This window comes from Camelina sativa, chromosome 9 (assembly GCF_000633955.1).
Source record: "Camelina sativa cultivar DH55 chromosome 9, Cs, whole genome shotgun sequence".
In the NCBI taxonomy this organism is placed as follows: Eukaryota; Viridiplantae; Streptophyta; class Magnoliopsida; order Brassicales; family Brassicaceae; genus Camelina; species Camelina sativa.
In genome coordinates, this window is record NC_025693.1 from 9,041,314 (window position 1) to 9,055,814 (window position 14,501).

General features: G+C 43.2%; 1 protein-coding gene and 1 non-coding gene across 3 annotated transcripts; one reads left to right on the top strand and one right to left on the bottom strand.

The window, feature by feature from the left end:
- LOC104710785 (UDP-glucose 6-dehydrogenase 2) lies at window positions 140–2,505 on the bottom strand. 2 transcript variants are annotated; one of them, XM_010427437.1, is made up of 2 exons: window positions 2,392–2,505; window positions 140–1,861 (listed from the first exon to the last, which is right to left on the bottom strand). In XM_010427437.1, exon 2 carries the CDS (start codon window positions 1,852–1,854, stop codon window positions 412–414), a length of 1,443 nt encoding a protein of 480 aa, XP_010425739.1. In that variant the 5' UTR covers window positions 1,855–1,861; window positions 2,392–2,505; the 3' UTR covers window positions 140–411. The 2 variants fall into 2 exon arrangements, with proteins under 2 accessions (XP_010425739.1, XP_010425740.1); XM_010427438.2 differs by having other exon boundaries at window positions 140–1,858; window positions 2,392–2,488.
- TRNAF-GAA lies at window positions 12,540–12,612 on the top strand. The gene has a single exon. It is a non-coding gene; the product is annotated as a tRNA-Phe (tRNA).

Below are 14,501 nucleotides of genomic sequence, written 5' to 3' on the forward strand. Positions count from 1 at the left end.
CCTAAACCGAGAGTAATGACAGATCATGTTGATTCTCATGAACAATTTGTGCAAAGATTCTTCTGAGTCTTAAACTTTTTCCAGACAAAACTCCTCATTCAAGTCTCAACACTTCCAACGGTTAACTACTACAAACACATTTACTCCAATAAGAACAAATATTTATTTTAGTTTTCTAAGTAAACAACAAAATTGAAACGACATTGTCAAATACAAGTCCTCTCCGACCAAAAAATTATACCAAAGGAAAAGAAACACACCAGAAGAATGGTGTTAATAAGAGAGCTTACTTAGGTAAAAAGAAAATGTAACAAGTCTTAAAGACTCAACAATTATCACAAACAAAAAGCACAAATGATGAAATATAATAAGGTAAAAAGAATCAGCAATGGACTTTCCCTTTCCTCTTACTTAGGCAACGGCAGGCATGTCCTTGAGCCATGCGTCTAAGGGCTTACCGATGGAGTAAACAATGAAACCAATCTCCCTTAGCTTTTGTAGATTCATAATGTTCCTTCCATCGAACACGAAAGCCGGTTTCTGCATGTTGTCAAAGATCTTCTGGAAGTCCAAGTTCTTGAACTCATCCCACTCGGTCATGATGCAGATACCGTGAGCGTCTTTGGTTGCCTCGTATGCGTCCCAAGTAACGCTCACTTGTTTCACTGTGGTTGGGCTCATTGGCTGCAAATGAAGAGGATGGTCCCAGTCAAACTTGTTCATGGATAAATCCCTCTGGATCTGCTCCTCAGTCACCTGCGGGTCGTAGATGCTTAACCTTGCTTTGTCTTCTAAAAGACCCTTGCACACATCAATGGCTGGAGTCTCCCTCGTGTCACCAGTATCTTTCTTGAACGCAAAACCAAGAACCGCAATCTTCTTGTTCGATACAGAGTTGAACATGGAGGAAACAACACGGTTCACGAACCGGCTCTTCTGATAGTCATTGATCTTGATGACTTGCTTCCAGTACTCCGCCACTTCAGGGAGTCCATTGCACTCACAGATGTAAACAAGATTCAGAATATCCTTCTGGAAACACGAACCCCCGAATCCAACACTCGAGTTCAAGAACTTGGGACCGATCCTCGAGTCAGTACCAACCGCGTAAGACACTTGCGTGACATCAGCACCAGTGGCTTCACATAGAGCAGACATGGCATTGACAGATGAAATCCGTTGAGCCAAGAAAGCGTTTGCCGCAAGCTTAGAAAGCTCAGCAGACCAAAGATTGGTGGTTATGATCTGGCCTTCAGGAACCCAATGTGCATACACATCCTTGAGCGTCTGAACCGCTTTAAACCCTTCTGGAGTTTCCCGTCCTCCGATGAGAACACGGTCAGGGTTAAAAAGATCCTTAATCGCAGTTCCTTCAGCCAAAAACTCCGGGTTCGACAGAATCTGAAACTTGATCCCTTTGCTGTTATGTGTCAAAATTTTCTCAATAGCCTCAGCTGTTTTGACCGGGACAGTAGACTTCTCAACCACAATCTTATCAGAAACCGAAACATCAGCGATCATACGCGCAGCGCTCTCCCAGTAGGTAAGATCAGCGGCTTTACCAGCGCCAAGACCTCTTGTTTTAGTCGGTGTGTTAACAGAAACAAACACAATATCAGCTTCCCTGACATGTTTCTCAACATCAGTGCTGAAGAAGAGGTTCTTGCCACGGCATTGCTTCACAACATCGTCGAGACCAGGCTCGTAAATCGGAAGCTGGTCACTGTTCCAAGCGTTGATACGCGGCACGGAGATATCCACAACAGCTACTTCAATGTCTGGACATTTCAGTGCAATCACTGCCATTGTCGGTCCACCAACATACCCAGCTCCAATACAACAAATCTTCACCATTTTTCTGCTGCTTATAAATCAAGTTTCACAAAGTCAATAACTTTATAATCAAAACCAAAACAGAGGATCAGCTAAAAAAGGTGGATCCTTTTTCTCAAAATCTTTTTAGGCAAATATTAATTCCCACAAACTTTTGTTCCAATTTCAGAATTGAAAAGGAACGAAAGAGACACCGGACCAACATTTTCAAAAGTTCGATCTTTTACAAACAAAAACAAAAACACAAGAGTCAGATTCTAAAACAGAGTCAGATCTTAAAACAGAGTCAGATCTTAAATGAAAACATAACTAACTTAACAATGAAATCGAATACTTAGTATATGAAAGCAACACATCATTAACGATCTAATCATGACGGATCTATTGGTTTTGAATCAGAATTACGAACTTAGGAAAAAGCCGATCTGAGATTGACGATTCACAAAGCGGGGATCAGGAGATAATATTATATAATGAAACGGAATAAGCGAAAAGAAAAAATATTAAGAGAAACGAAATTTGCATTAGAGTGATGTTATGTTTGATTATTATCATTACCTCTCTGGAGATTTTTTACACAGCTGACGAAATTTTTTTCCCCTTCAGACACAAATTAGCGAGTGGAAATGAGATTTTGTGAGGATGTATATATTGGAAGCAAGACGAAGAAGCAAATGTTACGTTTTATAAGAATTTTTTGGATTTCCGATTTTGCCCCTGACCGACCAGAGAGAGAGACTTAAAGAAAACGAACCTGTAGGTTCGGTGCACAGTGTTGTTGATACTTGATTGCAGTTTACAGTTTTACACCTGGCATTATTATATTCTCTTTTTTTTTTTTTTCCAAAGAAACGAGTAAATACGGTGTAAATGACGATAATAACCCTTGAGTTTAAGTGCCGTACGCGGTTGTTGTACTGTTCTGTTCATCGTTAGATTTTGTCTGTCATGCACGAGTCTACGAGTGGAAAAATAATTATTTGACCCAAAGTCCTAGTGCTGGCCAGAAAATTAAACCAACTTGAATGTACAAAATCGAAAGCAAGTTAAACTGAAAAAAACCCAAATCGAGTAGAAAACTGATGTAAAAATCGAATGGAGATTAAACTTAAAAACTGAAACGTAATCGTACCAAACCGAATGGATATTTTGAAATAGCCTAATCCTAATACATTTATATTAGTAAAAGTACTAGTTATTAACTTATTTTAGACCGAATGACTAAAAAATACCAAAAAAAAAAATATATATATATATATCTAAATTACCCGAAAAGAAAAACCGAAAATCAAGACTGAACCGAAAATATACAAAAATACATTACACGAGATATCCAAAACAAAATCTGAAACTTTCATGTTAGAATTGAGAGCAAAAATACCATAAAATAGTTTGGTTTGAGATTGGTTTCTCGTTCATGATCCACAAACACGAACATAAACCAAGACAAATCGAACCGAACTTAAAAAAATATTGAATGGATACTATTATACTGAACTTGAGTCAAAAAAATAAATAAAAAAACAGAATCGTATCGAACCAAGACATTTCCGAATATTTGTATGCTCAAGACTACATATTACCTCCAAACAAAATCACGAATTTTGAAACTAAGTGTGGTATAATTATTTGAGTTTTCAATAATAGAATATTTGGAATGTTTTTTTTTTTTTTAAAAAGGTTTTCACTTATAAACATATAATGCCCAGTGGGCTATTTTCGGAGTAGGCCCATACATATATTCTAAAGGGTCCAACTCATTTACATCAAACTGGACTAAACCGTTAGAAAAACAAAACCGGCCGGGTTACAGCTACCGGATTAAACCGGCTACACACGAAACCCTAATCTACAAAACAAAGAACTCGTTTTGTAGCCGCCGTCCATAATTGCAGATGCTCGACCGGAACAGGACCTCCGGCGAACCTGGACGACGGTAGCCGAACGAAGATGGTGATCCAAGATCCGTTTGCCATCTCGCCACCGTAGAACCGTTTTGAGAAGGAGGAAGAGATCCGATCTGATATTCGTCGTGGAGGATTCCATGCTCAGTCGTGAGAGAGAGAAAGGCAGCGGGGAGTAGATANGGGAGTAGATAAGAGGACCATCGACGGTGGCTTAGCTTCACCAGATCGGAGATTACCCCCCCGATCATAACCGATCCGGTGAAACCTCCAAGATCTCCGATCTCCAGATCTATCTTCCCTCTTCTCTCGTTCTTCGCCGTGGATCTCCAAACCTTCGCCGTTGATAAGCAATGTCTGAATATTTGGAATGTTCAGACTAATAAAATTACATACTTATGAAAATTCCTGATCAGAATCTAAATAATATGATTATGAAGTTTGGATCCACGACCACTTTATATATGTTATATATTTTTATATATGGTTACAAATATAAACAAACATATATATATTTTATACAATATTATAAACAAATTCTCCTCCGCAAACAGAGTATAAAATGATTTAAGGAGATTTATTGATGTGTTTTTTTCTTATTTATTATAACTTTGTAGGTGATAACAAAAGACTATGATTTTTCCGATACATTAACAAAATAAGTGAGTTATAATAGAAAAAAGGATGACTATCCACACATCTGTTGGGAGGATTGTGTTTATGCATATTTTTGTATCATATTGTAGGAAAAGATATCCTCATCTCATATATTATGAATGAATATCTGCATATAATTCATATAGTATTATTTATTTCTTATAAATAATATGAATTCTTATTTGTATAATTGTATTTGTAACTTAATATAAATATATGTATAAATTTTATTATATTTGTGTCTTATGATTATTTATTATTATTTTTGCACAAAAAAATATCGAAACCAAAATCAAATTAACTATTAGCCTCTGTGATGTGATCGCAGGACGCGACCTCAGCCAAGAAGACCAAGACACGCCGGACGCGACCGAGACGCCTGACCAAGACGCATCGGACACGACCAGGGCAACCTCTTCAGACGTGGCCAAGGCTCCAACGATCCTTCCCGGAGCCACCACACGTTCCAAGAGCTCAGCAAAGGCGGCCAAACAGCGGCTCAACCTATTTGTCCGAACCTACGTCCGACACCAGCCACCCAACGAAGACTCCGAAGGCTCAGTCCGCTTAGTCTTCACTCTTACCCAAGAGTGAGGACGGTCAAGTCGTTAAGCGAGGAAGTGTACTCTTTTTCCTCACTCCGGGTTTGTCCCAATGGGTTTACCGGAGGAGGTTTTAACGAGGCATGGAGCTAAACGCAAAACGCCTAAAGGCTAAGTTGCTTCACGCGCAAGGCCAAGGCGGTTATCTCTCTTTCCCTCTTATTTTTGGTTTAATTTTGAACTTGAGAATATTCTCTTTTGATCCTATGTTTGTGAACGTTGGAGAGTGTTTGTGGCTAAGCGTGTTAGTCAAAAGGTGGCGATGTGTTCTCTTTGTAAAGGGGACACGTCAAAAGGACGATGTGCGGATCAAGATGAATCCGCGTGTCCTTAAGCTCCTATCTAGACCTAGCTATTTAAACTCTCCTTAAGCCCTTGTTCCTCCTTAGACTTGTATGAAAATAAAACTTTTCCTCAAGAGAGATTCTTGAAACTTGTCTCACTCTTCTCTTTCTTCAATCCGGGATTGAACCTTGAGAAAACCCTAACAAGCCGCGAACCGGGTTCGCCCTTGTTAGCGACCGTATCAAGAGGAGAGCCAAACCTCTTGTGTCGTCAATCGATCCATCCGTATTTCCCCTCACCTCGTTTCCATCTGTCCTCTTCTTAAACTCGAGTCCTCTTTCATCTTTCTCGAGCCCCCTCGAACCACCTCAAATCATTCCCGCTATCGTTTCCTTCGAAGACGTCCACCCGCTCGTTCCGCATCCGTACTGTCCGATTGAACCGTTCGTGGTTTCTCGAAGTATCTCCCGAACGGCTCGTTTGAATTCCTTCAAACTCCGTTTCCCTCGTTTAATTCTCTCCTAGATCCGAAGCCCAGAACCTCGGCCGTGAACAGCTTCACTGACTGAAAGTTGGCCGAGAGCTCAAGCCGCGTCCGTATCGTGATCGTACCGTGACCGTGTCCTCGGGTCACATCAGTTTGGTATCAGAGCTTCAAAGCTCCTACGAGGTTGTTTCTTTCCAGAACTCTCTGTTCCTTTAAAGTTTCAATCTTTGAGTTTAAAGCTTGCATCTTTTAGCTCCATAGGACTCGCTTGTTCTTTTGGGTTTAATTTGGTGCATGCTTAGGATTGTCTTTCGTCCGCTTAGGTTATTAGAATTCGCATTTGTTCTTCGTGTTCATATCTCTGTTCCTTTGTGTTCTTGCGAGCTCACTTTTAGATCCATAAAGCTAGTTTCGCGATTAGTTTTTGTGTTTCCAGTCTTAGGCATAAAGCAATTCTTGTCGCGTAGCACTTTTACTTTTGCTTTTGCTTTATTTGTTTTAGTCATAGGATTGCATGTGTCATAGCTGTCCTCAATCATTGTTAGTGAAACGAATCTTTGTGTGGTCCTCTTGAGCGTGTGAGACTCACGTGTGGTATTCTTTTTGCGAGGTTTAAATTCAAACTTATACCGCGGAGCCACGCCACGTCACCAACAACCAGTCCGTACGATGGCCGAAGAAATTCCACCAGCGCCACCAGAGATTGGTGTCACCCTCGCCGCATTACGAACCGGCCTAGAGCAACTAGCTGATCGCCTCACGAGGATTGAACTTATGAATCCTCCTCGCGAAGATCCGTTACCCGCGAGGCGACCACGACGCGAGCCGGCGAGTGATCAGTCCGATGAGGACTTTGAACCGAGGCCTAGACGACGACACCGCTATGATGATCAAGACGACGAAGGTCCGAGACGTTATGAGCCGAACCACAAGATGGTCCCACCAACGTTCGCAGGCAAGTCAGACCCCGAGGCCTATCTTGAATGGGAAAGTCGCATGGACCACTTATACTCGTGCCATGCCTATCCGGAGCTACGAAAGGTCCAATATGCGGTGGCACAATTCACCGATCACGCCCTTACCTGGTGGGATCGACTGGAAGCTGAACAACGACGCAACCGCGACCGACCTATCACTGTTTGGGAGGTCTTGAAAGCAGAGATGCGAAGGCGCTACGTGCCTCCCTACTACCACCGCGAGCTCCAGAAGAAGTTTCGGCGACTAACGCAAGGCGCACGGAACGTGGAGGAGTATTACGAAGAATTTGAACACTTGCGCAACCGGTTGCAAGTCGATGACTCCGAAGAGTCACTCATGGCTCAGTTCTTGGACGGATTGCAAGAACGCATTGCACGCAAGGTCGAGCGCCAACCCTATCAAACCTTTGAGGAGTTATTGCATCTCTCGGTGCAAATTGAGACTCAAATCAAGAAGAAGAGCGCCTCTGCGCCTCGTGGCCGAACTCAAGGAGCTACCAATTGGACTCCTAACGCGTCGCCATCAAACCGATTGCCGGAAAAACCAAAGGCGACCAGCGCGGACTCAAGGTTCAAACCTAGGGAGCCGGCCACCAATGAGCGCCAAGATCCGCGACGCAACACCACCGACGTCCGGAGCCGCGACATTGTATGTTTCAAGTGTCAAGGGAGAGGCCATTACGCTCGTGATTGTCCGAACGCACGGACGATGATACTGACCGAGGCTGGCGAGATCGAGTCCGACGATGAGGCCACTGAAGAAATGGTGCGAGGAGAAACCGAGCTGGAAGAAGCTGTTGCGGAACCCGAGGTCGGAGAACTGCTCATGATACGCCGCATCCTGAACGCCGGTGTAGCCACGGATGACGTCAACCAACGTGACAACATTTTCCACACGAGATGCACTATAAGTGGTCGCGTTTTTGGCTTGATCATAGATGGAGGTTCTTGCACTAATGTGGCAAGTTCCAGTCTTGTCAAGAAACTTTCTCTTGAAACCACAAACCACCCTCGCCCTTATCGCTTGAGATGGTTAAATGATAAGACCGTGATCCAAGTAAAGGAACAAGTCACGGTCCCATTCAGTATCGGTCCGTATAAGGATCAAGTTCTTTGTGATGTGGTGCCTATGCAAGCTAGCCACCTCTTATTGGGGCGCCCATGGCAGTTTGATAAGCGCACCACACACTGCGGCCATACTAACCAATACTTTTTCGTTCATGACAACAAACGTATTTGCTTGAAACCCTTGAGCCCCACGCAAGTACATGAAATGCAAGACAAGTTGTCTAAAGACTCGAACGATAAAAAGAATTTCCTGATTCAATATGGTGATGTTAGAAAGTCCCTTAAGGACTCAGCCCAAGTGATTTTGATGTTGTTTCGAGATGCATTGCTTTCAGGTCTTGATGGTTCACTAGAAGCCTTACCGGAGGTCATACGCGGCGTCCTCAAGCGATTCGCCGATGTGTTCCCCGAAGAACTCCCCGAAGGCCTACCACCGATCAGAGGTATCGAACATCAGATCGATCTAGTCCCAGGAGCGCAGCTTCCCAACCGGCCAGCCTACCGTGTCAACCCCGAAGAGGCGAAGGAGCTTGAGCGACAAGTCAAAGAGCTCATGGCGCAAGGTTACGTCCGAGAGAGTTTGAGTCCGTGTGCTGTACCAGTGCTACTAGTCCCGAAGAAAGACGGATCATGGAGGATGTGCGTTGACTGTCGAGCCGTCAACAACATCACTATCAAATACCGCCACCCCATTCCACGCCTCGATGACATGCTAGACGAGCTTAGCGGCGCCAGTGTCTTCTCAAAGATCGATCTGAAGAGCGGCTACCATCAAGTTCGGATGAAGGAGGGTGACGAGTGGAAAACGGCCTTCAAGACAAAACAGGGTTTGTACGAATGGCTGGTAATGCCATTCGGTCTTTCTAACGCCCCCTCTACCTTTATGCGTCTTATGAACCATGTTTTGAGATCGTTTATCAATAAATTCGTAGTGGTTTATTTTGATGATATATTGGTATATAGCTCTAGTTTGACTGATCATGTTAAACACCTAGAGGCTGTCTTGTTTACCCTCCGCGAAGAGCAACTCTACGCAAACTTGAAAAAGTGCGTGTTTGCTGCTGATGAATTGGTCTTTTTAGGCTTTGTTGTGAGTTCGCAGGGCCTCAAGGTCGATGGAGAGAAGATACGCGCGATAGAGGAGTGGCCCACGCCAACGAGCATCACTCAAGTCCGGTCGTTCCACGGCCTAGCCAGTTTTTACCGGAGGTTTGTGCGAGATTTCAGTACGATCGCCGCGCCTCTCACCTCCGTGATCAAGAAGAACAGCGAGTTTCGATGGGGAGAGGAACAAGACAAGGCGTTCACCGAGCTCAAGAAACGCCTCACGCAAGCACCCTTGCTTACATTGCCCGACTTCAACAAAACTTTTGAGGTTGAGTGCGATGCGTCGGGAGTTGGAGTCGGAGCTGTCCTGACTCAAGGAGGCAAACCGGTGGCGTACTTTAGTGAGAAGCTTAGTGGAGCTACGCTTAATTACCCTACGTATGACAAGGAGTTATACGCCCTCGTTCGTGCCATGGAGGTTTGGCAACATTATCTATTGGCGAGAGAGTTTGTGATTCACACTGATCACGAAACTCTCAAGCACCTCCGCGGCCAGACCAACCTCAAGAGACGTCATGCGAAATGGTTGGAGTTCATTGAGTCGTTTCCATACGTCATTAAGTACAAGAAGGGCAAGGAGAACGTAGTCGCCGACGCCTTGTCGAGACGGCATGCACTAATCACCACAATGGACGCGCGCGTATTGGGTTTTGAAAGCATCAAAGATGCTTATGCTGGAGATGCTGAGTTTGGAGATTGCTTCCAGAACCATGGGAAAGGAATCTACACCGAGTTCTACATTCACGAGGGTTTCCTGTTCAGAGGTCGAAGGCTGTGTATACCAAATGGTTCTATCCGGGAGTTGCTAGTGCGGGAAGCCCATAGTGGAGGTTTAGCGGGTCATTTTGGCATCACCAAGACCTTGGCCGTGCTCAAGGAGCATTTTTACTGGCCAAAGATGCGAAGTATGGTAGAGAAGCACGTCGGCCGTTGCATAGCTTGTCGCACCTCCAAGTCGACAACTCACCCGCATGGCCTCTACATGCCTTTGCCCGTGTCCACCGCACCATGGATCGATCTCTCCATGGATTTCATCCTCGGCCTACCCCTCTTGGCGCATAAAGATAGTATCATGGTGGTTGTTGATAGGTTCTCGAAGATGGCTCACTTCATTCCATGCAATAAGAACAATGATGCTGTGCAATTGGCGAACTTGTTCTTTAGTCAGGTCGTAAGGCTTCATGGCGTTCCGCGCACCATCATATCCGATCGGGATCCCAAGTTCCTTGGTCACTTCTGGCGAACTATTTGGCGCAAGCTCGGGACGAAGTTACTGTACTCCACCGCGGCTCACCCTCAGACCGACGGCCAAACGGAGGTCGTCAACAGATCAATAGGCGCCTTACTCCGCACAGCTATCGCCAGCAACAAAGGCTCCTGGCTCGAGTGCATTCCGATCATCGAGTTTGCATACAACCAAGCGGTGCATTCAGCTACGAAAAGGTCGCCATTCGAGGTCGCATACGGATTCAAGCCTTTGACGCCCCTGGATCTCCTCCCTATACCACCGAATGAAGCCGAGAATCAAGACGGAGTCGCACGAGCAGAAATGGTCAAGGCTTTGCACGAGGAGGTCCGAGCCAACATAGAGCGAAGGAACGAGCAGTATGCACGCTTCCTCAACCGAGGACGTAAACCGATGCTGTTCAAACCTGGTGATTGGGTCTGGTTACACTTAAGGCCGGAGAGGTTCCAGCAGAAACGCAAGGACAAGCTCAGCCCGCGAGGAGATGGCCCATTCCGAGTCATCGAGAAGATCAACGATAACGCCTACCGACTTGAGCTTCCAGGTGAGTTTGGTACGTCCACCTCATTCAATGTCACTGACCTCGTTCCGTTTGATGTAGGTGAAGACGAAGATGTTTTGGGGACAAAACCTTTTCAAGGGGGAGGGGATGATGTGATCGCAGGACGCGACCTCAGCCAAGAAGACCAAGACACGCCGGACGCGACCGAGACGCCTGACCAAGACGCATCGGACGCGACCAGGGCAACCTCTTCAGACGTGGCCAAGGCTCCAACGATCCTTCCCGGAGCCACCACACGTTCCAAGAGCTCAGCAAAGGCGGCCAAACAGCGGCTCAACCTATTTGTCCGAACCTACGTCCGACACCAGCCACCCAACGAAGACTCCGAAGGCTCAGTCCGCTTAGTCTTCACTCTTACCCAAGAGTGAAGACGGTCAAGTCGTTAAGCGAGGAAGTGTACTCTTTTTCCTCACTCCGGGTTTGTCCCAATGGGTTTACCGGAGGAGGTTTTAACGAGGCATGGAGCTAAACGCAAAACGCCTAAAGGCTAAGTTGCTTCACGCGCAAGGCCAAGGCGGTTATCTCTCTTTCCCTCTTATTTTTGGTTTAATTTTGAACTTGAGAATATTCTCTTTTGATCCTATGTTTGTGAACGTTGGAGAGTGTTTGTGGCTAAGCGTGTTAGTCAAAAGGTGGCGATGTGTTCTCTTTGTAAAGGGGACACGTCAAAAGGACGATGTGCGGATCAAGATGAATCCGCGTGTCCTTAAGCTCCTATCTAGACCTAGCTATTTAAACTCTCCTTAAGCCCTTGTTCCTCCTTAGACTTGTATGAAAATAAAACTTTTCCTCAAGAGAGATTCTTGAAACTTGTCTCACTCTTCTCTTTCTTCAATCCGGGATTGAACCTTGAGAAAACCCTAACAAGTCGCGAACCGGGTTCGCCCTTGTTAGCGACCGTATCAAGAGGAGAGCCAAACCTCTTGTGTCGTCAATCGATCCATCCGTATTTTCCCCTCACCACGTTTCCATCTGTCCTCTTTCATCTTTCTCGAGTCCCCTCGAATCACCTCAAGTCATTCCCGCTATCGTTTCCTTCGAAGACGTCCACCCGCTCGTCCCGCATCCGTACTGTCCGATTGAACCGTTCGTGGCTTCCCGAAGTATCTCCCGAACGGCTCGTTTGAATTCCTTCAAACTCCGTTTCCCTCGTTTGATTCTCTCCTAGATCCGAAGCCCAGAACCTCGGCCGTGAACAGCTTCACCGACTGAAAGTTGGCCGAGAGCTCAAGCCGCGTCCGTATCGCGATCGTACCGTGACCGTGTCCTCGGGTCACATCACTCTGTCTCTTTCATATTTTTTCTCCCCGCTTAATATTTCATGGCCTTAAAATCAACACAAAAACATTATTTACCCTATTCTGTTAATATTATGTGTTAATTAAAAATAGTTTGAACATATATGTTTAGATAATTTAGAAAGAAATTCTAAATAATCATTTTAACAAAATATAATCAAGGAGAGAAAATGATATGTCGTTTTATGAATTTTTGAAATATTTAAACGATGTTTTATGTAGTTTTTAAAATGTTTACCAGTCACTTTTTTAGTGTTTTATGAATCTCTATAATATATTTAGTAAGAAAATTCAACTATTAAATAAACGATTTGGAGAATTCAAAAAGTCCTTATATTGAATATTTTTATTTAATAATTTCCAATAAAAAGAAAAATTAGTAGCAATACTGAATATTTTTCAATATTGTATACTTTTATTAAATATCAAAATTAAAAATAAAAATGATGATTATGTGTCATGGATTGAGATATGCCCATCATCTTTTATAAGAAAAACGTGAACAAACATCAAGCGGGGATAGCTCAGTTGGGAGAGCGTCAGACTGAAGATCTGAAGGTCGCGTGTTCGATCCACGCTCACCGCATTTGTTTTATTTTGTACTTTTATTAACATAATTGCTCAATAATTTTAAATAGTTTTCTATCCTTGCTAGTTCCCTCGATCAGAAAATAATCTCTCAATTGTGAACACAAAGGGCAATACCGTAAGTGCTTATCACTCACTAGTAAAAATTTCCCTTATCACATATCTATGGTATATTAAGCACAACTTATGTCATTTAGTTAGTCATAGAGCTTAGGGCAAAGTCGAGAACGTATATTTAATTAAAGATCTTTATTTATTTTTTCATCGAAATAAAATTATACTAATGAATTTGAATTATCTTCATACAGTTGTTTTATGAGCCAACATGGTGGTGTGATACATTCAGAGTAAAAAGGTATTTGTGGGCAACCAAATTTTGGCTAGAAGATGAGCTGCCTTGTTACAATTTCTTTGAGCGTACACAAATAAAACATAAAGAAAAAAACTTGACCAATGAAGTATATCTTGGCAAATAGGATCAATAGAAATATCAAGACAGGATGTAGTGACGATCTTGGTTAAAGTCTCGCAGTCCCCCTCAAAAATGACATCACGTAAACCTTTAATCCAGTATTGTTGAATCGCAACCAGCAGAGCTTTAGCTTCGGCTTCCAATGGTGAAGAAACTAATCCTAACTGCATTGATCCCCAATTAAGTGCTGATCCATCATGTTTTCGAATTATCCAACCACACTTTGCTTCGTTGGTGAAGTGATCAAAAGCTGCATCATAGTTGCATTTAAGATGAGACGACTCTGGTCTTGTCCAATTGTGGATCGTTGTATTCAGTGCACCTGAATTAGTTTGGTCTGATGTCTGACAGCTTCGGATCCAATCTCGAACATCCGCCTTTGCTTTTAAAATTATAGTTGTTGGATTGTCTTGAATGCCGTTGAAAATGAAATTGTTTCGGGATTTACAAGTGTGCCAAAGTAGCCAAAAAGGCAACAAACGTGTTTGATAATTTATATCATCTTCTAGTTGCAGTTCAAAAATTCCTTATAGTAGAGTTTCACAGTTTAGGGATATAGAATAAAGCATGTTTATGGGGATATTGGATAGTTCCCATATAGATTGAGCATAGAGACATGAAAATAGTATATGCTCAATTGTTTCATCATTTTCGAAACATCTAGGACAAACGGGATCAAGGTTTATTCTCCTTGTATTTAAACGGGTAATGGTAGGTAAAGATTTTGATAATAGACGCCAAAGAAAATGTTTCACTTTGGGGAGAATATTTATTTTCCAGATTTTGTTTTTGAGTCTTACCGATCCATGCGGAATGGGAGGTAAGTTGTTCTGATGATTTGGATTGTGCATTGATAAGCAATATCCTGATCTAACTGTATATTTCCTTGTCTTATTATAATTCCAAACTAACCTGTCTGCAGAAGATTTCCTTTGGAAGGTAGATATTGAGAATGTGGTTTTGATCCTCCGGTTTGATAGTGTCAGTAATTAGATCTCTGTTCCATCGCCTATGGTCTCTGATTTCTGTAATATATGCATCAAGAGTTTTGTCAATATTTGGATCAGTAGTGCATACAGGTTTTGGTAGATGTGTTGCAGATATATTATCTTTGTTAACGCGAATAATGTGTCCATCTCCAAGTATATATCTCGATCCAAGCTTGATTAGTTTCATCCCTTCAAGTATTGAAGCCCATCCATAAGATTGATTTTTCCTCTGTTTCGCGTCTAGGAATGATTCATCCTTAAAATAACGACCCTTGTAAAGTCTTGCCAATAATGTATCCGCGTATCGTAAAATTCTCCATGCTTGTTTTGCAAGCAAAGCATCATTAAACTTGGAAAGATCTTTAAAACCTAAGCCTCCTTCTTTCATTAGATGCTTCCAAGCGATCTAGGAGATACCTCTGTCCT